This window comes from Brienomyrus brachyistius, chromosome 3 (assembly GCF_023856365.1).
Source record: "Brienomyrus brachyistius isolate T26 chromosome 3, BBRACH_0.4, whole genome shotgun sequence".
In the NCBI taxonomy this organism is placed as follows: Eukaryota; Metazoa; Chordata; class Actinopteri; order Osteoglossiformes; family Mormyridae; genus Brienomyrus; species Brienomyrus brachyistius.
Window position 1 is genome coordinate 23,000,147 of NC_064535.1, and position 24,232 is coordinate 23,024,378.

The 24,232-nt window shown below is 46.0% G+C and overlaps 1 protein-coding gene across 3 annotated transcripts in view; it reads right to left on the reverse strand.

The window, feature by feature from the left end:
• The window catches only part of LOC125739023 (anoctamin-4-like), a 39,759-nt gene that overhangs the window by 11,598 nt on the left and 3,929 nt on the right, over nucleotides 1-24,232 (reverse strand). The window contains exons 3-13 of one of the 3 annotated variants that reach the window (XM_049008653.1): nucleotides 22,726-22,974; nucleotides 20,634-20,711; nucleotides 18,289-18,510; nucleotides 6,944-7,150; nucleotides 6,086-6,222; nucleotides 4,429-4,581; nucleotides 4,039-4,139; nucleotides 3,518-3,562; nucleotides 3,213-3,344; nucleotides 2,638-2,744; nucleotides 2,179-2,234 (exon numbers count right to left, since the gene is read on the reverse strand). In XM_049008653.1, the coding sequence (XP_048864610.1) occupies nucleotides 2,179-2,234; nucleotides 2,638-2,744; nucleotides 3,213-3,344; nucleotides 3,518-3,562; nucleotides 4,039-4,139; nucleotides 4,429-4,581; nucleotides 6,086-6,222; nucleotides 6,944-7,150; nucleotides 18,289-18,510; nucleotides 20,634-20,711; nucleotides 22,726-22,974 (1,487 nt within the window). Of the gene's footprint in view, nucleotides 1-2,178; nucleotides 2,235-2,637; nucleotides 2,745-3,212; nucleotides 3,345-3,517; nucleotides 3,563-4,038; nucleotides 4,140-4,428; nucleotides 4,582-6,085; nucleotides 6,223-6,943; nucleotides 7,151-15,190; nucleotides 15,304-16,250; nucleotides 16,597-18,288; nucleotides 18,511-20,633; nucleotides 20,712-22,725; nucleotides 22,975-24,232 lie in introns of those variants that run through there. The other 2 variants (XM_049008655.1, XM_049008654.1) reach the window with 2 other exon arrangements.

Consider the following 24,232-nt stretch of genomic DNA (forward strand, 5'->3'; position numbering starts at 1 on the left):
ATGCCGTCCCAAGGCTGAGAAGGTTAACTAGAGCTATATTTATATAATAGATGATGCCCCTCACACTGTGCCCTGCTTAAGCAGTTATCCTTGACCCCGAGTACCTACGATCCCAGCCTCAAACTGACTCATGCTGTCTTGTCCTCCGACTCCGACGTCAAAACGGCGCTGATGATTCTAGTCCAGCGAGCCCGGCCAGGAGGTCCACCACGCTGACCATCCCAGGCGGGCAGCTGACTAAGCTGTTCTCCGCCACCGTAAATTAAAACTCTCCGCAGTGAGCCGTGGCCAGAAAGGAGTCACGGGATCAGGACTCTCACTGAAGGCAGTAAAGAGTACATTCGCTTCAAAGCTTCACGATCATGACTACAAGCTGTTTGCGATCATGGACACACAGATCTACTGCGACGTGCACCAGGGTCGCTATAGTTTTAGCTTATAGCGAATAGCTTTAAAAGCTTTTTAAATGTTGTTTTTATTTCTGCATTATTTTCAGTTTTTATTTGAAATCCAGCTTAGTTTTAGCTAGTTCTTAGTGTGGGTTTTGTTACTTAGAATTTTTTTAATATATTTCTATTTAGTTTTTTTATGTTTTATTTTCGGTTTTCGTAATTTTATTTCTAGGCATAGACTGAAAGTTGTAAAGCTATTTTATGTTTCTGATCGTTGAAGAATCCTCCATGAATACACAGTACACGTGTACTAACGTCTTCAAAACAGGGAAAACAGCTACAGCTCTTACGAAAGATAAGCAAATTGTTACTTTAGCGAAACAGTATTTAAAACTACTTACTTTCGGAAGTAGCATTCATGTTTCGTTTATTTACATTTTTTTATTTTATTTTTGTATCTTGATTTATTTCAGTTTACGAATATAATTCCTTATACTTTTAGTTTTCATTAATGATAATAATCCTAATCGGTACCAAATGTTTATCATGTGATGTAATAGAATTGCCATCATTTGTAATAAAATCAATTAGTTCTACGCTGTCTGGTAACACTTCATGTTAATTGCACTTTTACAATACCTTTATAATGCAGTGCACCTTCATAATGCATTCACAGAACATTCATAAACGATGTAAGTGTACCATAACATATCTTAACAGCTTTAATTTATTTTAATAACAAACACTAAGCAATTATATAACTATAATGTTTGTCATTATAATACAGTGTTTGTTATTAAAGTATATTAAAGCTGTGAAGGGATGTTAGGATGTTAATGTATACTTACATGCTGCTTATAAATGTTCTGTGACTGCATTATAAATGAATTATGAAACTGCAGTTAATGTATAGCGTCACCCATTGTTTTATATCCTCAGATATTTGTACAAAATCTAGAAAATGTCTCTGACACCAGTTACTCTCATAGTTTCTCTTACTTTTGTCTCCAGTATCAAATGTAAGTTATGTTTTAGTTTGGAGCAGACGTGTATTCCAGGATAATAAAATAGATTAAAACTGATTAAAATCACAGGCGACCTCAAAACTGTGACTTTAGGCCCAATGTAAGCCGAACCGCACCGAGGCGATTTATATTTAAAGACAGACCATATTAGACGGCAATCCAGAATTTATGTGTTCTCTGCAAGCTAAGGCCTTTGGAAGAGGCTGTGTTATATTTCCTTATTATCAAAGTGTCACTCGATCCCCGAACATTTTGCTAAGTTGCATTTGTGGCTTAATGGATCTCCCGGCGCTAAAAAAGAGAAGGTCCCAGCACATTAGCAGCCACATAAGCGAAATCACCGCACAGCCCGCTAATGAACTTCAGCGTTTACTAGAATGTTCTGTGTGTGTGTGCTTGGGGGGTTCCAGGCCACAGGGGGGGGGGTTTGTGCAATTTTCCTGATTTCCCACATTTAGTTTTGCGTCTCTGACCTTCGATATCATTTTAAGAAACGCTGACGTTGACGCATTTCCCCTCCCACATCAGTGGTCTGTGCCAAAGCGGCGTTGAACGTGTACTATTCATACTCATTAACACACATTTCCACTGCTAGCTAAGCTGTAAGACGGAAACACTGCACATCAGTTAAAGCAACATGCTCCATCTCATGCCCCCCCCCCCCCCCCCACAACTGCCTCCTCCATCCCAAAGAGCACTGAGGTGGCCACACACCCCGAAAATCGAACCCTAAACCATCCTGTACGGGTCGAAATCGTTACCTCGTGCAGGGGAAACGCTGCCTCGTAGGAATTATTGCTCAAGAGGCGGTTGAGTCCTAGGGGAGAAACATCGCATGATCGGACAAGAGCAGCAAGTATTTAATTTCATTGATAAAGTGACGGACGGACGGGGTTTCTATGCTTGTTCACAGCCCGCACAACCTTAGCTGATTCTGCCCTGCTTTGTCTGTATGTAGGCCGCAAACCATGAGCACGATACGAAGTCCGGGTCAAGGACAAGGATGTTCTGCAGCTGTCTGAGACTGTCATAGCCACGCTCAGCGGAAGCGCCCTGCTTTCCACAGACATGCGAGCTTCCGGCTGCGTGAACAGACACTCCCAATTTACCAGCTCGGCATGCAGCATGCGCAGCTACTCCCTATCTCTTCCCGCAGATGCACTTCGGTCGACATCATTTGCTACTGCAGTGCTAATTAATTCCTTCTGTTTTTGTTTTACCAATTTTATTTTTGCCCTCCTCGTATTTCACCCTCTGCAGGATGTGGTGGACGATTCGGCTCCTTGTGGCGTTGCTGAAGAAGGTGTCTTTGTTGTGGATGATAAAACTGGAACAGTGAGGTGGAGAAAAAAAGCCTCCATTTTAGACTCCAGGAATACAGCTCGTAGCTTCCTGTGCTGATGTTCTCGCCCATGTGACTCATGGGAGATCATCTCCAAGACAGTGGGATATGGGCGTCTGTATGCCAAATTCACCCAGTACAGTAAAGATGTGTGTCAATATCTGTGATTTATCTGATTAGAATATCACATACCCTCTGTGAACTGAATTAAGTTGAACTGAATCCTTTTACTGGCTTTGTACAAATACAGAGAAACGCTCCATCCATTGCTACAGCAAGAAGTATAATTTTAAACTAAAATCAAATATGGAAAAAAATAAGAGACTGAGCATTAACTATACAAAATGAAATGTCAATGGCACAGGCAGTGGTCAAACAGTCAATGTGGTGCCTCTGGCTGTAGCGTTGCTGACAAGGACAGTATCACATGTATAAGTCAGAGGCTGTGCTTACTGGTGTATTCGCTGTTGACTGAAGGGGGCTGTGAAACTATCGTTCTCCTCCAGGTCGGGTAGAGTGTCGCTGTCGAACTTCATGGGTTTGCGAGGTAGCCATCCACGAAACTTGTTTATTCGCTTCTCCATCCTGTGCGGGATGGGAGGGGAGAGACGTGGCACCATGTCTCACAACAGGTGATGCCATTTGCCTTCCAAAGCTGCTCTGCTTTTTGTAACTGGGATTTGAAATTGGCGACTTACTGCCTACAACTAATGCTTGTCTTCTGTTTATATACAACTGAGAGAATGACAGCAACCAACCTGCTCATGAACTTGTATCGACGGTGAAGGTAGTATATTTTTCTCCTGAAAGGTAGAAAGTGGCCATTAATTACACAGAATAGCAGATGTGCATGACAGGTGGTGTTTAGGTTGCATATGACAGCTGATGGTGTTCAGGTTGTATGTGACAGCTGATGTGTGGTGTTCAGGTTATATGGGACAGCTGACGGTGTTCAGGTTGTTTATGACAGCTGATGTGTGGTGTTCAGGTTATATGGGACAGCTCACGGTGTTCAGGTTGTATATGACAGCTGATGTGTGGTGTTCAGGTTATATGGGACAGCTGACGGTGTTCAGGTTGTTTATGACAGCTGATGTGTGGTGTTCAGGTTATATGGGACAGCTGATGGTGTTCAGGTTGTATGTGACAGCTGATGTGTGGTGTTCAGGTTATATGGGACAGCTGACGCTGTTCAGGTTGTATATGACAGCTGATGTGTGGTGTTCAGGTTATATGGGACAGCTGACGGTGTTCAGGTTGTATATAACAGGGCTCCCACCTGAAGGGCATGCGGATGTTCATCAGCTCAGCGTAGCGGCAGAGCACTTCCCACGTCGCGTGCAGCTTAACGAAGATCACGTCGTTGTTGGTGATGGAAGACTGAGGGGAGAGGGGGAGGCCTGAGCGGTGGGCTAGGGAGGTGCGAGCTTGCAGACGAGGAGAGACAAGTGCTGAGCAGAAAGATCGCAAGCAGCTAAACCGCATGTTTTCACAGAACGTCGGGATCCTGACCTTGCAGAGTGGATGTCAGCAAAGCGGCAGGTGGGTGTAGCGACGACAAGCGCCTGCCGCGTTTAACACAGATCCTGCCGGGATCCACTCTCCTTCAAACAACGCTTCTCTGCCTCCTTATTTCTCATCTCCTAACCTGAATATCCTGGACGATTACCTCCTTTTCCATCTGGATGCCTTCGGCCCGAATATTCCTCTCGAACACTTCCCTCTTCTCCGACTGTGGATTGGACTTCCGGTAGACCAGGATGTAGTCGATCCGGCACTTCCCGTCGCTGAAGCACAGGCCGCTGGATTTGCTCCTTCCCGCCTGCAGAGTTGCAGAAGTTAACAGAAATTCACACGGTGCCTCGGAAGAATAGCATTTGTCAGGATGAGACGTGAACGAGTCGATTAATCGCTAGGAGCACAAAAGCGTAATTATCTCGCGGAAGCGTCTTTGGCGATAACTGGGACTGCGCGGTCAGCAGATGCGAAGAAATCCTGGCAGCGAACTCATTTTTAAAAAGACTGAGTCAGACCCTGGGCAGGGCTTAGCTTAGCATTAGCCAAGCTGCAACAGCTGCCAGCCAACGGTGGGTCATAAGTCAGCCTGGACTAAAGCCACAAGCTGCCATCAACCATGGGATCTCCTGGCCAATTACCTCGTTGTATGTTACACACCAGGAATACGCACTTCAGCCAAAATCCTCTCTATTCATACCACATTCACTTTTACTTTTACATCCTACTGGGTCGTCTGCCAGGAAAAGGAAACAATCACACAGTATCCAGCATCAATGCTAATATCCCGCCGCAGCCATGCGACATTCGCGCCTGAATTGATGCTGACAATGTCGGCGAATGGCGAAGACATTTATCTCCTGTATTCTCTCCCGATGCCCAGATTGCACTGTAAATAACAAAAGCTTTGAATTGAGCCGTCCGATGTACAGTCAGCGTAAGAATGACCGGGTGATAAATTTAGGAACGGGAGCAGGAGAAGAGATAGCGTTTAATCAGCCGATCGATTACCTTACAAATAATCGGGGCCGCCACAGAACAACAGAGCCCTGAGGGGTAAGCTTATCTCAGAAAATTCTGGTAACGCTCCCCCAGCTGGGATAGCAAAGAGAACCAAATTACATGCAAAAAGGGGAATGGTACTGATTGGCAGAAAGGCAAGGGTGAACTGAACGAGTGCGCTCATAACTAAACTCTGCCCCCTCCTGGGGACTTTCATAACCCCGCCTCCATCTCACAGTTTCCTTCAAGCAACCATCTACTCCTAACTGTGCCAGCCAGCTGCGTGCGGATGGAGCAGCGGCGCAGTCACCTGAGCTGCAGAGTCTGACCTGCCCCCCCCCACGTAGCGGCCCGCAGTGTCAGCATGACACCTGGCACGTCATCCGAATAAACGTTCGGACGGCCAAATGCATCGCTGTGTGGACCCACGCACTGTCAGTAACCGAGACGGGAAAAACAGCCAGCGCACGTCAACTTAAATAACTGATATGCTGTCAGATAAATGGTCTTATCTAAGCCATAAAGGGCAGCTCAAAAAAGCTATTAGAAGATGAACATCGTAATAAACATGGCAGAATAACCTACACTGGACATAATTACACCTTTACGGTATGTGTGATGTCATATAATTTATGATAATATCATAAAACCTTTTGTAACACTTTCTGCAGATGCTACATAAAATTTACATAGTGCTTATGAATGGAAGATGTAAGTCGGCAAATGATTTTCAAGCATGATTTACGCATCTTGGCATATATGAAATGAGAGCAGGTCAGGTGACCCGGAAGGAGCATCACGGCCAGCACCTCTGTGGTCAGGTCCTGCTGGCTGGGCCCCTCCGAGCTCTGGGTCTGACTGCCCGGGTTCAGCAGCGAGTCATCGTCTTTGGGCAGGTCATGCAGCTCCTCCGATCTGCCCAGTAAGACGTTCACAACCGTACCTGCTAATGTGAGGAGGGAGAGGGTAAGATTGGCGTTCTTTAAAGGGAAGCATATCCTTAATCACAACACCCGAGCATTGCGGATTACTAGGTCAGCAGTTTAAGAAATTATGAGAATGATGAGAAGATGAATAATGACCCCGAGGGAGAAATCATCTTCTTCAACGTCATTCAGACCACAGGGAGAATGAGAGCGCAGCCTTATGAAAGTACACTCCTTTGAATCAGTTTGTTTTTGATTTTTTAGTAATCAGTTTATTTTATCCATCTTCCAAATACTAATTCAGGATTGGGTCATGAGGATACCTGAAGCCTAGCCCGGGTGCTATAAACCAAACTATAATGCATTTCCCTAACAAAACATTGGGTGTTTCTCAATACCAAGAAGGCAAAGATCGTACTTGTGGTCTTGGCAAGACCGGTTTTGCCAACTTACCTCCCAAGAACCGACTTGCGTTGCAATAAATTATGGGATTGGTCTCGTTTGGAGAGGACGCAACCGATGCATCCTTCATATTTGTGACAGAGCAAAATCAACATCGAGGTTTTTTTTACCATCCTATGAACTTTTCTTCGGCAGAGGAAGATGAAACGGGTACATGAGAACACACGTATGGTCACAGTTTGCATATTGAGAAACGCCCATTATTCGAATGACCTGATCCACTGGCCAATCAGAAGCAAACACACGTGTCATGTGACAGCAGGGGTTAGTGGAACTAACCATTGGGTGGGGCTTCCTCCGACTGAGCGGCAGCTCTGGAGGGAAGATCCCCGGAAGAAGAGGAATCCATGGCTACGGGCTTCCTGACGGGAGGCAGGGAGAAGTTCCTCACCACTGCCACACAGCCCTGAGGGAGGGGATGCGGAGCACTTCGTCTTTGGCTGTTCCGCCACTGGAGGTCAGCCCCATGTAGAGACACGCTTATGCCTGGCAGGAAGAGAGGGAGACGAACGCCGGGAGGTCAGGGGCGCCCCTGGAAACGCAGGCGGGGCCACGGGCAATGGCACGGGAAGGCTTGCTGCGTCCACAGCAACCCCACTGGGAATTCAGCAGGATATTCTGCTGAGCTCTAGGCGGTGAAATCCTCCATCATGCACTTTCCTCCAGGGGCTGAAAAACTGACACTGCAAACAGTATAAAACCGAAATGCCTCAACGTCATAGACCTGCGTTACCAATATGGAGGGGGGGTCACGTCCCAACTGGACCGACGCAGCTCCCAGCCTGGGTGGCATCTAATTTTTCATACCTTACAGCTGTGCTATTCAAATCACGGTCCCCACGGGCCCAGCACTGCTGACTTCCCAGCCTTCCTTTACCCGTGAGCCAGGTGTGAAGCCTCTGACCAATTAGAATCAGTAATTATTAAATTTGCTACCTGGGAGAACTGAAGACAAGGCCTGTATTTGGAATCGGGGGATAAATTTGTGAATGCGAAGATTTTCCCCAGAATACCATGCTATACCCAAAACACCATAGCACCATATGACCACCCATGCCTACCCACGGGTTAAAATGAAAATGAAGGTTGCGAACGTTTTCCGCTTGAAACATTCCTCCCTACTTTTCCCGGCCTGGGTTCCCATGGAGGCTCGAACGGAGCGGAAAACGAAATGAGCCGCTGAGCAGGGGTCGGCGCTAAGGTCAGGCGCCGCTTTCAGAGCCGCGCTCGCGACGGTGCGTGGGCGCCAGGCGCACAGAGAGGAAGCAGTAGGTGGCGGCGAAGTGTGTTTTCAAGCAGGTCCCCTCGGGGGGTGGGGGCTTCCACTGCAGTGCCATCGCCACCCTCACAGGGCGACGTGGGAGGCCACTTTGTACAGCGGCTTACAAGCGACGCCGCGTGCAGGTTCAGCTGACAGCGACAAGGGTGCCGTGAAAATACAATGGCCAACAATTTAAAATAGCTGTTTTTCTGCATCGTGACCCTTGGTTTTTGAAGGAGTAAAATTGGCAGCTCAAAAGATTTAAAAGAATTTTTTTTTAAAGCTAAAATGGAATTCGTAATTGCATTTTTTTTTGTTTTTAAATCTTGTTGTCCGTATGATTCATGCTTATATTACCTCTGATAAATAACTAAGGCTGCAGATTTGGATATGGATGGTATGTATGTTTAGAGGGCGGGGGGGTTGGGTCTGACCAAACCAACGTCCTTGTGCTTAATAGAGTAACATTTTCAGCAAGGCTCTTAGGCTCAGCAAGACTCCATGGGTCTTAGACGCTGGCTGACAGAACTTGCTCTCACCTGTATGTACATGTGTGTCTGTGCCTATTAAAGTACCTCCATGTGCTGGTCTGCTATTGGACCATGGCAGTGATTGACAGATGTATGAGCCAATAAATCTACCCCCCAACAGAAACATCAGCCCTGTCAAACTCCTCCCTCTTTCTATTTCAAGACTGTAATTCCAGAACCACTGGGAATAATGAACTGCTCACTAGAATTAGAAAAATTCTAAACGGAGTTGCAGATGCCCAAGGATCCACAGATCTGAGCAAAGGTGACTGTCCATGTGAGGTTCCACCTGAGCAGCCATCTTGTGCTGATGCCTCCTTCAGCATATCTGTATATATCTGGCTCGGGCGGTGCTGTAACGAAAGCTCCGCTCGCGCGTCAGTCTCAGGTAGCGGCTGCTTTATCGCGGCTCCGCATCTGCTATCGAGTACCGCTCACGTCTCCAGCTTTATCTGCCTGGCCGCCAGAGATAAAGCCGCCGTCCAGAGAGCACACTCTGACCATCACTGTCCTTGGCCTGCTAAAGTAGAACCTTCCGGGCCCCTCCTTGCACTTGCACCAGATGCGTATGGGGAATCTTTCAGATTTTTGTTTATCAAATTCACTTCTCTCCTAATCTTTCCATTATTAAGATTAGGTGCCATCAAGTTGACGTCAAATCCCAGTGACCATACTGAAAGCATTTCTCCAGAAAATCCTGTCTTCTTTCTGGGTCTTCGGCAGTATTTATTCCAGCCTAGCCCTCCTCAAATCACTGCCTGTGCCCCCCCAAGAAAAACATCCAGTAATGTGAAAAACAAAAGGTTAAGACATTATGTATGCACAGGTGACACGCCTTTTACTTTTTGTGGTGTGCTGTGTCCAGGGGTGCTGTAAAGGGGAGGGGGGGAGTTACCAGGGGCCCCTGAGTGACAGGGACCCTAAAAAATTTGAACCATCATTGGATTGGTTAGGGTTGGGGGCCCAATATGACGTGCTTTCATGGGGCCCAAAATCTCTAGGAGCCCTCTCTGACTGTGGCTTGACAACTGTTACCCCCCCCCCCCCGACTTTTACCATCCCCACCCGTACTGACCCCCCATGAAAATCTTGGCCTAGATGCTGTTATTTAGTGGTATTTAGCCTGAACTACCATTGCAGCTACATTAACATACTGTAACATACTATTATACTGAGGATTTGTTCACATTAACATACTGAATAATTTATGTATTTACTTTATATAAGTGACTCACAGATCTCCCACCCACCACTGGTCTGCACGTCTCTCCCCTGGTACACTTTGTCGCCCATCGTTGGGGGTTTCTGTGACCATCGGCCATTTCAGCTGTTCTGATAAAGGGGGTGGGTGCCTATACCCCCCCGCCCACGCCCAGCCCAACCCCATGTGTTGGCTCTTCATCTTATATAACTATATAAGTTTAACAAAGCACTTGGAATCAATGTGCAGTGCAAGAGATAAAATCTATCCTGGATACAGCAGGGTCTGAGAAACAAATGACAACATGCACTGACATACTGCGCTTTAACTACACCCAGTTCCATCTTAATCTTAGCTTTTTTACCCAAATAGAAATATCAAATCTCATATATAATCACAAAAGTTCCTCCACTGCATCGAAATCTTTTCAGGATTCCTAAAAGTAGGGTGGATATACTGGAATACATGGAGACGGCAAGGTTTACCACAGATTAATAAAATATAGGTCACATTTTATGGCACTGACAGATCGGGTTTGCAGCATCTGTCCATTTCGTGACGCTTCCTGCTGTTTTTGGGGAACGGCTCGACTCACTGAGAATGAGCACAGCACACCGTGATGGGCTGAGCAATTATTCAAGAAGAGGTGGCCCAGAGCTTTTAATAGACCTCAATTCAGCTTTGGCCGGGACGCACACAGCGGAGGTCAACACCTCCGCTCTCCCGATGACTGCTGCAAAAGAAGCCACAGTCACTACGGAGAGCCAGGACTTCAGGTTAAACGTCTCCTCTGATGCTAGTCCTGGTTCCACTGGCCTGTATTGTACTCGATCCTGGGGGGGTCTGCATTTCTAGATGCAGACTATCCTCCTGTCCGAGGTCTACATTATTTTACTGCAATGTAAAAACACAAGCTTCAAAAACCCAAACTACCATCCGTCACCAACTTTTTCAAATAAGTCAATAGTTTCTCTTAAAAAAAAAAAAAAAAAAAAAACTGCAAACTTCTGGGTCACAAACTTGGGTCACAGAACTCTAGTGTTTTAATAAACCACTCACCTGCCCAGCTTGATAGAATCAGCTCCTTAGGGTGTAAACAGCCTTGAAAAAAAAAAAGTTTTAAAAAAGGCAACCACCGTGTCTATTGTTCTACTCAAATCCCGATTAATTATTTAGTTGCCTACAGAGAGCTCCAAGGTCCCTCGATCCGTTTAATGCTTGGCTTCTTCCGTTTGCATTTCTGCTTCCCAATATTAAGTTTCCCAAGGTCTGAATAAGCAGCGATGTTCCTCCGTCCACGAGCTGCAAGGGTCCAAGAGGCTGAACCTGAAAGCAGGGCATTCCTTTCATAAAATGGTTCTCCTGCACCTCAACAAGTAGAGCACTGTGCTAACAACCCAGAGGTTTTGGGTTCAAATCCCAGGGCGCATGCATGAATCTTACTCCTTCTTTGTACTGTAAGTCACTTTAGATAAATGCATTAGATACACGAATAAAATGTAAACATTCCAAAAATCAAATGTATGTCAGATTCTTTGACCACAACGGGGGGGGGGGGGGGGGAGTCAAGTTCACCGAAATGCATATCATGATTGTTAAAGGACTGAATTTGAGGCTGGACCTGGCCATTGTACCAGTGAGCAAAGCACATGAACGGCTGGTTGCATAAATGCATAAAAGTGTTCGCTGCAGGTCAGGAGCTTTTGTTAAATGACTAAATAATGTTCACCAAAGGCCATTTGGAAAGCCCCGAACACAGAGGCACTCCGCTCACACTCTTCCCACCCATCAATTTAAATACTCACGGCAACATCAGTCACTTTAATTGATGTGTGGTCCTGCAGACGTCCAGCCCGCAGCCGTGCTAAAGCGTAGGTCCTGCTGATGAGGCCCTTTGTGCCGCCCCAGCACTTTGCCAGCACTTACGCCTGGCTTCCTCCTTATGCATCATCCTTCCCAGGGCACAAAGGTGCTGATTTTAGAACTTTACAATCATTAATACATTTTCTTTCATTTCCCTGGGATTTCCCGAGCCCGCGGTAAACGTGAATTTCATGAAACCTCTAGACGATAAGCTCAACGTGATAAATGGGCCAAACATTCAAATGAAAACAAACTTGATACCATTTCTTAAATGAATAATAAGCCAGAAAAAAAATGATCACGTGGCCTAAAACAGATTTCCAGTTTTTTTTACCACTACTAATACTTCGTATACTGTGGGATCCCACGTGAAAAATGAGAACCTGAACATATTGATCTGCACGACGATTTTGGTTCTGGGTTTAAGCGTCTGGAATGTACTGAAATCTTAGTACAGAATCTGTCCACAGGCTGCCCAATGATTTCTCGTGATCAGATCAGATCACAACCAAAACCAGGAAGGTCTTTAACTGTGTAATGATGCACACCCACAATCAGAAGGAAGGCAGGTTTCACAAGGGTGCCGACAAGAATCCTGCTGTGTTACCCTTGAACAAGGTACCTGACATTCCACTGTAAAATATCCCAAATGCATTAACAGGTATAATTATAGGCTGGCTTTTGAGTAACCGGGATGCAAGCAACATCCTTTCATCCATCTTCCGTAACCACTTAACCATTCTCAGGTCATGTTGAGCCTGGAAGTTTTCCCACAAGGCAGGGGACACGCCGGATGGGATGTCAGTCCCTCACAGGGCACAGATTGCTACAAATACAGCTACAATACTACGGGCCATTAATTCACATAAATGCGAGCTTCGGGATTGTGGGGAGGAGCCAGTGTAGGTGTCGCCATGCAAACCATTAAGCCACTTCAAGGTCTCCTTGAGAAATAAGAATCAGCGACAGAGGCATGATTGGGACGCTGTGTGACTAATGTGGACCTGGCCCCGGAGAGCCGGTATTTTTAGTGTGCTATTGTTTCATCCCCAGCAGCGACTCCTATTTGCTGAAGCGGACAGAGGTTAAATCGAGGGTGTTCAATCCCGGACCAGGAGAGCCCACAGTGTTTGCAGAATTTCCACCCCTCCTGCGGGGTACCGGGGGAAAGAGCTAAATTAGTTCAATAATGGAATTACTTGCTTCAATCCGGCGCTTAAGTGCTCAGCTGGAAGGTAAAGCTGCACATGTCCAGCTCTCCTCTGTGAGAAACAAGTAAGCACTAAATGTCACTAACAATATTATGCCAGGGTTAATCCAACATTATTACAAATGTCAAGTGAAAACAGCAAATACTGTTTTGAATGCCCACACTATTACTAAAGGCAAACCAAAGACTTTTCATGAATGTCAAGTCCAACCCAGTACTTCCACAGTTCACAGTAATAACTCAACGTTGTCTTAGCAAACCGAAACAGTGCTAATGAACAGCTATGACTGTCAAAGCTAATGCAAGCATTACCATAAATGTGACAGCTAATGAAGCACGACTATGACTGTCAATGCTAACCCAACATTACCATTGTGTGAAAGCTAATGAAGCACGGATATGACTGTCAATGCTAACCCAACATTACCAGCGTGTGAAAGCTAATGAAGCACGGATATGACTGTCAATGCTAACTCAACATTACCAGCGTGTGAAAGCTAATGAAGCACGGATATGACTGTCAATGCTAACTCAACATTACCATTGTGTGAAAGCTAATGAAGCACGACTATGACTGTCAATGCTAACCCAACATTACCATTGTGTGAAAGCTAATGAAGCATGGATATGACTGTCAATGCTAACCCAACATTACCAGTGTGTGACAGCTAATGAAGCACGGATATGACTGTCAATGCTAACCCAACATTACCAGCGTGTGAAAGCTAATGAAACACGGATATGACTGTCAATGCTAACCCAACATTACCAGCGTGTGAAAGCTAATGAAGCACGGATATGACTGTCAATGTTAACCCAACATTACCAGCGTGTGAAAGCTAATGAAGCACGGATATGACTGTCAATGCTAACCCAACATTACCAGCGTGTGAAAGCTAATGAAGCACGGATATGACTGTCAATGTTAACCCAACATTACCATTGTGTGAAAGCTAATGAAGCACGGATATGACTGTCAATGCTAACCCAACATTACCATTGTGTGAAAGCTAATGAAGCACGGATATGACTGTCAATGCTAACCCAACATTACCAGTGTGTGAAAGCTAATGAAGCACGGATATGACTGTCAATGCTAACCCAACATTACCAGTGTGTGAAAGCTAATGAAGCACGACTATGACTGTCAATGCTAACCCAACATTACCAGCGTGTGAAAGCTAATGAAGCACGGATATGACTGTCAATGCTAACTCAACATTACCATTGTGTGAAAGCTAATGAAGCACGGATATGACTGTCAATGCTAACCCAACATTACCATTGTGTGAAAGCTAATGAAGCACGGATATGACTGTCAATGCTAACCCAACATTACCAGCGTGTGAAAGCTAATGAAGCACGGATATGACTGTCAATGCTAACCCAACATTACCAGTGTGTGAAAGCTAATGAAGCACGGATATGACTGTCAACCCAACTCTTCTGCCAATGTCAGGAAAAACTCAACATTGTAATAAGTGTTATGACTAACCCAGGACAACCGTAACATATATCCCAACACAGCTGTGAAGGTCATTACAAATGCTTCCATACCTACCCAACCCAGCGTTCCTCATGGCTTCCTATTTCTGTCACTCCCAGGACCCCCAGCTCACAATTAGTTTCTCGTTTATTAAGGAAATGGACAGTGAAGTCTGATTAGCCGCTTCCCCTTAGGAGTTTGGAACAAATCAAGACATGACAGATAGGCGAAAACCTCACAGGTGCTGAAATGCCCTGGGAGGGGGGCGGTGCTCAATGGGGAGGCCCGTGGGCTGGGTGGACAGAACCATACGAGAGGCAAAAATGATTTACCTTAATGATTAGAGCATGCATTTTTAGATTAATACCGGTTCATTACAGCTGTTACGGTCATCAGTGAAAAAATATAATCATCCATCCACCCATCCAGCTTCAAGAACTGTTCATGCATCCATTCATCCCAGAAACAGCAGGACATAAGGCAGTGGACACCTTTGATGAGATGTCAGTGCATCACAGGGCAAAAAAATTACCAAAACTCAGTGCTGATTTCTGTGCACTAGAGTTAAATATAACTAACTCGCATTAAATACTGAATGAACCGATCACTGCGTCGTTTGAAAATGCACCCAGCAATGAAACATAGGTAATTTCTTGCAGAATTCTAATGTATCTAGTCTCCGGTTGGCTGAAATTTGTCAGCTACAGAGGAGAAACTCATGTTTGAGGAGAAACTCATGTTCTCCCGTGTCCTGTCAGCGACCGTTTCACCGATGCCATGGCACACAGCAAGCGTACAGGTTGTTTCGATAAGGAAGTGCCACTTAAGAACTGGGCTGGAACGCACAGCATGCAACCTGGCTAGCTCAGAGCTCAGTGCCCCCTCTGCGAGGCTTCTAACACATGCTAATGTATTTCACCGGAGCTAACTCCCGCCCCCACAGACCCTACAGAGCACTTCATGGGGATGACATACCTCTGCTGCGAGAGCCGTGAAGCATGGAATCCGTCGTAGTTTCTTTTTACCTGATCGATCACTAACAGATACCAAGACGTCCTTCCACGTGGACCTAACCACGAATGACACAGGATATCCATATGGTTTAGTAATACTCAATTATGCTCCTCCCCTTGGCACTGACCCCGTCTAACGTGACCACAATCTGACCGCTGTACACAAGCCCCGGACGGTCCATCAGAGACCGTAAACTTGCCACGTCTCCATGTTTTACATGTAAACAAACAGGCTGTTTTTGCCCATCCTCCCCCTGTACAGCCATGGCTCTCCGGTGGGACAGGCAGATCCCCGTGTTCTGCTCGTAGACACGCTGGTTCATCTTCACATGCTTACACACAAACAGCAAACCGGGAGCGTTCCCATTTGAAATTCGCCACGCTGCTTCACTGTCAGATCGTCTGCTGCCACCTCTCTAACATACGCAGCAGGACTTCCTCCGCAAACGCCGAGAAACTGCCAGGAGACCAACTTTCCCCGTGCTGCCATCAAACCAGTTTATTTAACTTGAGCTTTCCTTCATTAAAATAGATGATTATCTGTCTTACTTGAACTAGGAGAAAAATCAGGACAGAAGACTAAAATAAGTATCTGATTATTCAACAAGCAATGGGATCTAGGGAACATCTGGGGACGGAGGGAAACCTGGAAGGTCGGAGCAGGAGACAGTAAGACGGAGAGATTGATTAAGAGCCGACCTGAAGTCACAGAGCTGGGGTGGCGACTGGCTCACACGTGGGACTCGCGAGGTGTGGGGCACACCAGCACCCCAGTGGCTGCGCTCACAGCGGTTCTGTGACCCCCGTACCCTTGAGAATGACGCATAACTCAGGAAAACCCTTTCAAAAGGGGAAAGCGAAAAACAAGGGACTCTCTCACTGTGCCACAGTCCGGCACCAGCGCGAGACAGCAAAGGTCAGGAAACAGGCGGCTGAGGGTTTGCGAGAGTGAGAATACTGCAGCAAAATGAGGAGGGGGGGGGACAGCCCCCGAGCTGGGGCAAAAACACGCCAGGACTTACCGGGGCGCGATGGAGAAAGAGCAGACCTCCTCGCAGGAGAGCGAGAAATCCACGCAGCCGAGGCGAGGAGCGATTAGGAGGAGGGCACGGGAGCGAGTGCGATCTGCCTGATCAGCGGGACAGCGGCGCCCTGCCGTCGCAACATCATCCCCTGCCGCTCGCACTCTGCCGCGGAGACTCTCGCCGGCACGCCTCGCTCGCTCGCTCGCCCGCTCGCTCGCCCGCTCGCTCGCCCGCTCACGTCCGTCCTCCCTCGAGCCTGCTTACCACGGCTAACGCACAGCCGCGCGATGGCAGGAGCCCGAAGCTGGAGACGCCACTCTCCTAGGCAAACAGGAGCGCGGCGCTTATGCGTTGAGAAGTGGGGGGGGGAGGGGGGGGGAGCCACACAAGCGTCGGCATGTGGAATCAGTCATCGCGGGCAGCCAATCAGAGATGGATACACTGTCAGTAGCACAGCAGAGCAAAGGAATGACATAAGAGCACATTTAGAAGCTTTGCAGCACTGAGGCTCTGAGGGAAGAGTTTTCGTTAAGGCAAAGCTCATCCTGCGCACACACACACACACACACACACACACACGCACACACACACACACAAGCACTATGCATGAAAATAAGCCCTTAGAGACCTGCAAATCTTAACTGAGCCTCTCCTGTCCACGTTCTGTACGTCTCCCTGTTCCAGTCAGACCAGCTTCTTGAGTTTGAAAACTTCCATCTCCACTGACAAGGTCATTTTAAATTTGCCCCAGGGATTAAGCAACGGCGACAAATTAGCGCTGTTTTAATTAATTCATTCCCAGAGCAGGTGCTCATATATGTGCAGTAGCATTATCCCTTTTGCTGGTTTGCTTGCTTGGTTGTTTTATGAAGCAGCTCAGTTATATACGCTTGTCAGTAATAATTATGATAGACATGCTAAAACAGTACATTCCACTTGTTTACTGTTATAACTGACGTTACTGCTCTCGTGATCAATAGCATCGTAGTACGGCAGCAGGTAAAAATAAGGAGAAGTATTGGAGGAAATGTGATGAAGGGATCTGGACCAGGTGAAATTAGAGAAGCAAAAAAAACGTAGAATACTAAAAATATACTGTTTAAGAGAGATAACGCACGTGGCTATAGATTAGGCATGCTGCTGAGGAATGGGAGTCAGGCACCCTCCCCAGTTCCCCTGCGTGAGTCTGGCATGTCTAGGTCGAGCCAGGCAGCATGCAAGGCAGGAAGGAGGGAGGGGGCAAAGATTTTAGTGACAATCGTAGCATCCCAAGGAGAGCTGGGCTCGGACTGTGGGGGCCCATCAAGCTGAAGAAAAGCCACTCCAAAGTGGGAGGGGGCAGGAGAGGACCCAGGTGGGAGGGGCTGTGCTTAATGGGGGCTCAATTAAAGTAACTTTGTCCCGGGCCTACGAGTTTCATATGGGGGGGAGGGGCTGTATTATTCATCCTATCAGACCTAATGCAGGAGTTTCCTTTAGGGAGACGTGCTTTTTGTTTGTTTTGACTGATATTCTACACGTCAGGACAAAAAGGCATATAAGGCAGTGGGACCTAATGGTTAGGAAAGTGCACTTATAATAGAAAGATTGCTGGTTCAAATCCCTGACCAGCAAGGCACCACTGAGGCACCCTGAGCAAGGTAACGCCCCCAAGCGCTGCTTCCCAGGTGCTGAATTAGCTGCCCCCCTGCTACGAGCACCACCTACCAGAACAGCTGTTTGCACAATTTTTCCTGACATTCATCCTCATCTACCGTTAATATAGCATTTTTACTGTACATTAACATACTAACATGCTCTTTAAATCATTCGGAAATAATCAAAATCTATTTGCTGATATTTCATGAGTTTCATACACATTTCGTAATTTAATTGTGGGGACCTGGCTAATTTTATCATGGTGGGGATGGGGGTGCGTCCTGTATTTCTCCAGATTGAAAGCGGCAACTGTACTGTGGGCTGAGCGCCCCCTATGGGTCACTCTTAGAATCGACCCGGTTTTTTTAATGGTGTAGAATGAAGCTTGACTCCGTACCTGTGCTGCAGTCGCTGATCGTTTCCTGGCTGCTGTAGGAAGGCACTGGGGTGATGGACAGGGATGCGGGGCAGGACACGGGGTCGAAATGCCCCCCCTGGGGCGGGCAGGCGTCGGCCTCCGAGAACACCGCATCGGGGCTGGGCAGCGACAGGCCGTCAAAAGGGGCTCCATTCTTCCACCGAGAGATGCCGATGGCGACCTGCCCCCCCGGCTCAAATCCTGCAACACAGGGGGTTGTGGGTACTGACTTGGGTACTCGACCTAGGTTAACAGAATGTCTGCCACAGTTATACAGCACGGGGCCTGATCCTGGATCAGATGTGAAGGGGCAGCCTCAGTGGCAATACTATCACGTCATCCTCTATGCAGGAATCTTCCTTATGGGAATGCAGAACGTGTGCCAGTGTGCCAGCAGCCATCGCCTTGCCTCGCTCAAAATCGCCACCAATGCATGCAGTAAGCATTTTATACAAGCCCTCCAGCTTCTCACTCGGTAGCAGTGAAGTGCTTGGTCTTTCTGTAGTAATGCCACGCTGTGCTACATCGGACCCCTGTATGAATTGCCTAAGAGAGAGTGATAGCCCCACTCTGAACTTCCGTGTGTTTATGACATCCTGCGAAAATACTGAGTAAATGTTTGTTCAGCAGATATTGAGGAAGCACTGGAAATGAGTTTCGTTTTGTTTGTTTATTCCAGTGAAAGGTATTTATACAGATGACACCTTTATTCCAGCGAAGAGTTATTGCAGTGCATTTCTTGCTATGCCACACAAAATAGCTTATACCAGGTTTCCTAGCGTTTAATGGGATATGTCCTAAATTTGGACAGTTCTGCAATACCTAATGTCTCCAAACGGTGGCAGCAGAGCCATACAGCTGAATAGGAAACAACGAAACGCCAATATGTAAACTGACAAATCATTTTTCACATCATCAGAAAATGTATTCACGTGCATATATTCCTGTACAATAAATTAATAAATTGAGTTTCGTGTGCTCTTTCAATAAACAAGAATTTATCATAAAGAAAAAGCATTTATAGAACACACGGAAATAAGAAAGGATATAACTGAAAACAAGTTATCTTAACAAAAAAAGTAACTGAAAAAGTATTTCAGAGTGTACTGAATCTCTTTCGTTTAAAACAATTATTTAAATAACGTCTACCCAGAAAATGCTTGGCACCAGGCTTACTCAGTCATAAGCAATGAGCATATCATCGCATAGCTGCCCTAACAAGATTGCTGTTTCTGACTAATGACCCCGTTAGTGTTTTGACTTCGGACGGAAAAAACAACATGCATTAATGCGTGTTCTCTGGGTCAAAACATGACAAAGATCTGATTCGTGATTTTTATCGTTGACGTCGCTCATGCCAGAACTCGGATGCATCTAAATACGGCCATGTTTAAATTATTTTACCGTCATAATATTGATTTACTTGACGGCTAATGGCCGTGCCTCTGCATCATAAAAGCATATTGATTTCCCACCGGCAGTCTCAAGCTGAATGCCTCTGGTGAAAATCCACCGCAGTCAAATCAAAATTAGCTGTCCCTCAATGCTCAGATCTGATCGCCGTGAATATTACTGAACACGGAGTTTCAACGCCTCAGCGGTAGTCGGGTTATTGCAGACGTGGATGTGTTCAAATTAAACTATGAGAATAGCATCTCGTTTCCAAAGTCCGTGGATTCGAATCTATCCCCATTTGTATGTTTGTTGAGCTCCCTACATTATTTAGTTTTATCTGTGCCCTCTGTCCCACTGTCCAAAAACATGCTTTTCTAAGACAGCGGCTTCTACGTCATATGAACCTGTGAGTTCAAGCATATATGCGCGCCCTCTCCAGCATGCACCAGACATTGCACTTTATGCACACTGGTCATAAGAAAATTGGGTGGACAACTGAATTAATTGCGAAAAATTAGATCGGAAAATTAACAACAAAATACATGCAAATTAAATTTGCATTAATACCATTGTTTTCTCGTGTGTAGCCAATTTTTATACGACACGCACATTTATTTCCCCAAAAAAATTAACTCAACGTCATGCAATAACAGAACGTGCCGCTGAACTAACTTTTACGACAATTTTATTGCACCTCGTTTTGTTAACATGAGGCCATTCGTTAACTCGTCTTGCCTGCGCTGCACAGACTGCACTCGTACTGATCTCTAACATCTGCCTGTTTCCAGCCGACGAACCGCGTATAAAACCCTTGAAGACCGTGTGAGATGCAGTGTGTAAAGACGGCAGATGGCAAGACAGTGACTCATGGGACCGGATGCACACTATACTAACAGAACCAGCATTTATTCTGCACATCGATCGCTTACCAAAAGTGATTTGACTGACGCAGCTGTAATAACTGGTTCCAGTTGAGGGGTTGTTACTGCCGCTGCTGGGCTCGCAGTCTGTAGAAGCACAATAGAGAAACAGATTTAAGAAATGAGTCAAAGCACGAACGTACACTTCCAAGAGATTTTATACAACCCCGGAGTGACCGAAGTTCCCATTTTGATGCAAGTGTTTTAACTCCATATACGACGCCATTCATCACCATTGCTTTTCGCTAACGTCTTGAACACACTTTCAGAGTGGCAATAATTTTAAATCAGACCAGGGAGAACAAGATGCAGAATATATTACTGGCAGCTGCTCAAACGTTACTTCATCTTCTCCTCGCCATTCAAAGATGAGCCAGTTTATCATTCTTATTTACATCGTTGTCTCCTCGGACCCATTAAGATCGTTTACCGACATGTAGCGAGATGCAAAGAAGAGTATATACACTGTACAGGTGAATATTTAAAACTTTGTATAATGGAATCATACGCTGCGTTTTATATGTTACTTAACACGTATACGTAACATAACAGGTACGAAGCCTCAATGGTGTAAGATTTAACCCCAACGTGTTTACTCACACATATTGAAATACAACGTAACCTTTGCCCAGCAAAATGTATCAGAGCGGCATGGAATTATTAAAATAAGGGTGTGTGAATATCATCACACATTGAGGTGTTAACGATTTTTTTTCTTTGATGGATCATTTCCCCCCCGTCATGAACCAGGGTGAAGACGCGTCATCTACACACTTAAAAACTGTTTACGTCTTCTGGGCCTTTCCGTGCAAGAGAGATTTTTCGCAAATCTGGAAAATACTAGAAAAACAAAACGTTATCCCTGTTTACCTTGTAGAATATTGGCGCTACAAATGCAGAGGTACTTAAGAGGCAGACTATAGAGTATAGGTGTCCAGACTTCAACATCCGTGTCACAAACCAGGCCCTTCAGGCTTAATACTTACTTTTTACATTGTAATCGAATACGGACAGCCAGCGAGCTGGCATTTGGGTCACGCTGACACCAAGACAAGGTTATTGTGAAACTCAGCAGATTGTCAGAATGGGCCTTTTAAATTGCAATCGCTTTCGGGAAGCATGTGTGCGCGTTACGGGCATCGTGACCCATCTTCGCTTCCCTCTGCTGTGTCTCCACTGCGGCGTGCGGTGGATGAACATAATCAGAGACACATCTGCAATAAACACCGGTAACTGAGCCCAGGATTCCGCGTCTCTAATCTAATATGAGCGCCGATCCGCCCGCAGGTTAAAAGGCAATCGGGATCAAATTACCTCGTTGTGCACCTTTACGTGTATTACAGCCTATAACGTGATAATCTCTCACGGGTGCCGTCAGTGGGGTGCTGCTTGGTATATATTTTATGGGAAGGTATGGGAAAGAATGCATTACTAAGGTAGCATGTGCAGGATGGGAAAATGATTAACACCTGTTTGACTAGATTTGCTGAAACGATTTTCATTTGTTTAAAACAGCAAAACTGATCCTTTGTCCGGTACCTTATACTTCACTCAAGGTGAAAATAATATAACAAAACCATCAGACATCACGGCTGATTCAGCATCATCGCCTCATCATTTTAGAAACGTAAATGGGTAAACCAAGCAGAGTTTAACTTTATGAAAAGCACAGCGCAATTAACACAGAGTATGTACATTGTCTATTTCACCTGAATGTTAACATATTGCGCAACCACGTCCGGCGGTATTATAGCCGCGTCCAAGTTTCTGATAATTATGTAAGTATGTTTCAGTGCAGGTGTTTGAATGACTGGCGTGTGTATTTAACATGGCTGTGATGCCTTTGAGAAAAAAGGAAGATAAACGCTTTAGGTACCACGCCCCTCAGCGTTATGTCAAATGGTTTACCTGTCACAACTTTGTAATATTCTGCACACCAAGTATTAATTCAATGAAACGCCTGTGACTTTTTTTCCTAAAGCCTATATAATATTGGAAAAAGTAAAATGTAAGCATAATGTGATGCATCCCGTTAATATCGTTCGTTCGTTCCGAGGGTGATACGTGAGACGTACGGACAGTGAGACGCCGGCGGGGTTACCTTGCGCGGCTCCGGCGCACACTTTCTTCCCTCCGGCTGTAGGGCTGCTCCCACTAACCCTTGTAATTTCCCCCGATGACTGAGCACTGTGAGGGTTTTCCTGGTCGGTCTCGCAGTCCCGACTTTTGCAGCCTCTCTGGTCGCCCGTGCTGCTGCAGATGACCGGATGGATCTTCATGGTCGGACTATGGCAGATTAAATTCTCTTCTGTCCCGGAGCAAACATACTTCCACATCCTCAACGCACAGCCTCGGGGGGGAAGGAAGATAGAAGAGGTCTGCCTGTTTTACCTACAAATCCAGCTCCGAGCATTCACGGGACGTGCCATAAAGCAACATTTGGCCGTAAAATCCGCGATCCCATTCGGTCTGGATGACTCCTGCCTTACTGCTACCGAAAGGGTCGAGCTGAGCCAGGCGTGGTGCTTCCTCACGTGACAGAGGTGCACCTCACTTTTTATTGTCACAAAAAGCATGAGAGGTGTCCTGGACGCTTCGTGGGGTTACAATAAATCCTCATATAGGTGGAATATAATAAAATATTCCACCATTAAACCGCGTTTGAAAATTATGCAAAACCCAATACACGCGGGTTATAAGAAATATTCTATCCAATGACTATCCCAGGATTTCTTGTAGAAATAGCGTACGTATTCGTAATAAAAAACAACAACAAACTTAGAATCGCATTTGGATTCTTTTATCAAATCCTTGCATGCAGAGCGGTTCTGGAGGGTGTCTTACTGTACGCGGTACATCTTTCACACTCAATGCGCTAGTGCAGAAAGGACAGGCGACCAGGTAAAATTTCATTTAATATTTCCGGAAAAATAAAGAATGGAGCCCGTTTAAGAAGACAGTCGTGCTTGAAGCCAGAGTGCATTATAGTCTTCTGTAATTAATGAAATGTTGTTGCTTCGGTACACGTATTCTGTCTTCGTGTTTGAAGAGCTCAAGTGTCACTATATTAATTCCTTGGTTTGCCTCTCTTCCACTCCGCTTTCCGGGGCATCCTGATGTCTCTGGTCTATGACACTGAGCCTGTCTGAGCCTCTCTGTGATTCCCTAGCCTACCTCATAATGACAACAAGCGGTAGCCGGGACGGCCAACAGCCAGCTGCAACAGATCACACTGGATCAGAACTGAACATCACATCACTTACCTACCTGCCTATAGAGTTGCTATCCGTAGTGTATATTACAGGATCTTACGGGGTTGGAACATAAAATGCTGAGAACCAACTGGGCACGGGTGGGGGTGGGGTGGGGTGGGGGGTTGGGGGACGTTACGGCGGCGTTTCTAGGATTTGATTCTTAGGGTGCCTCAGCCCCCTGTAGGGTTGCCACTCTCAGTCTGAAGAAATAGGGGATCCCACACCCACCCCCGTCCCGTATTGGTTCACATTATTTTATTTTTTCAGTTTTTCAATACGCTACGATCCTGTAATATAAGCCTACGCGACGGGTGACAATTCTGTAATAATTTGCGCGAAGTGTGTATGAAAATA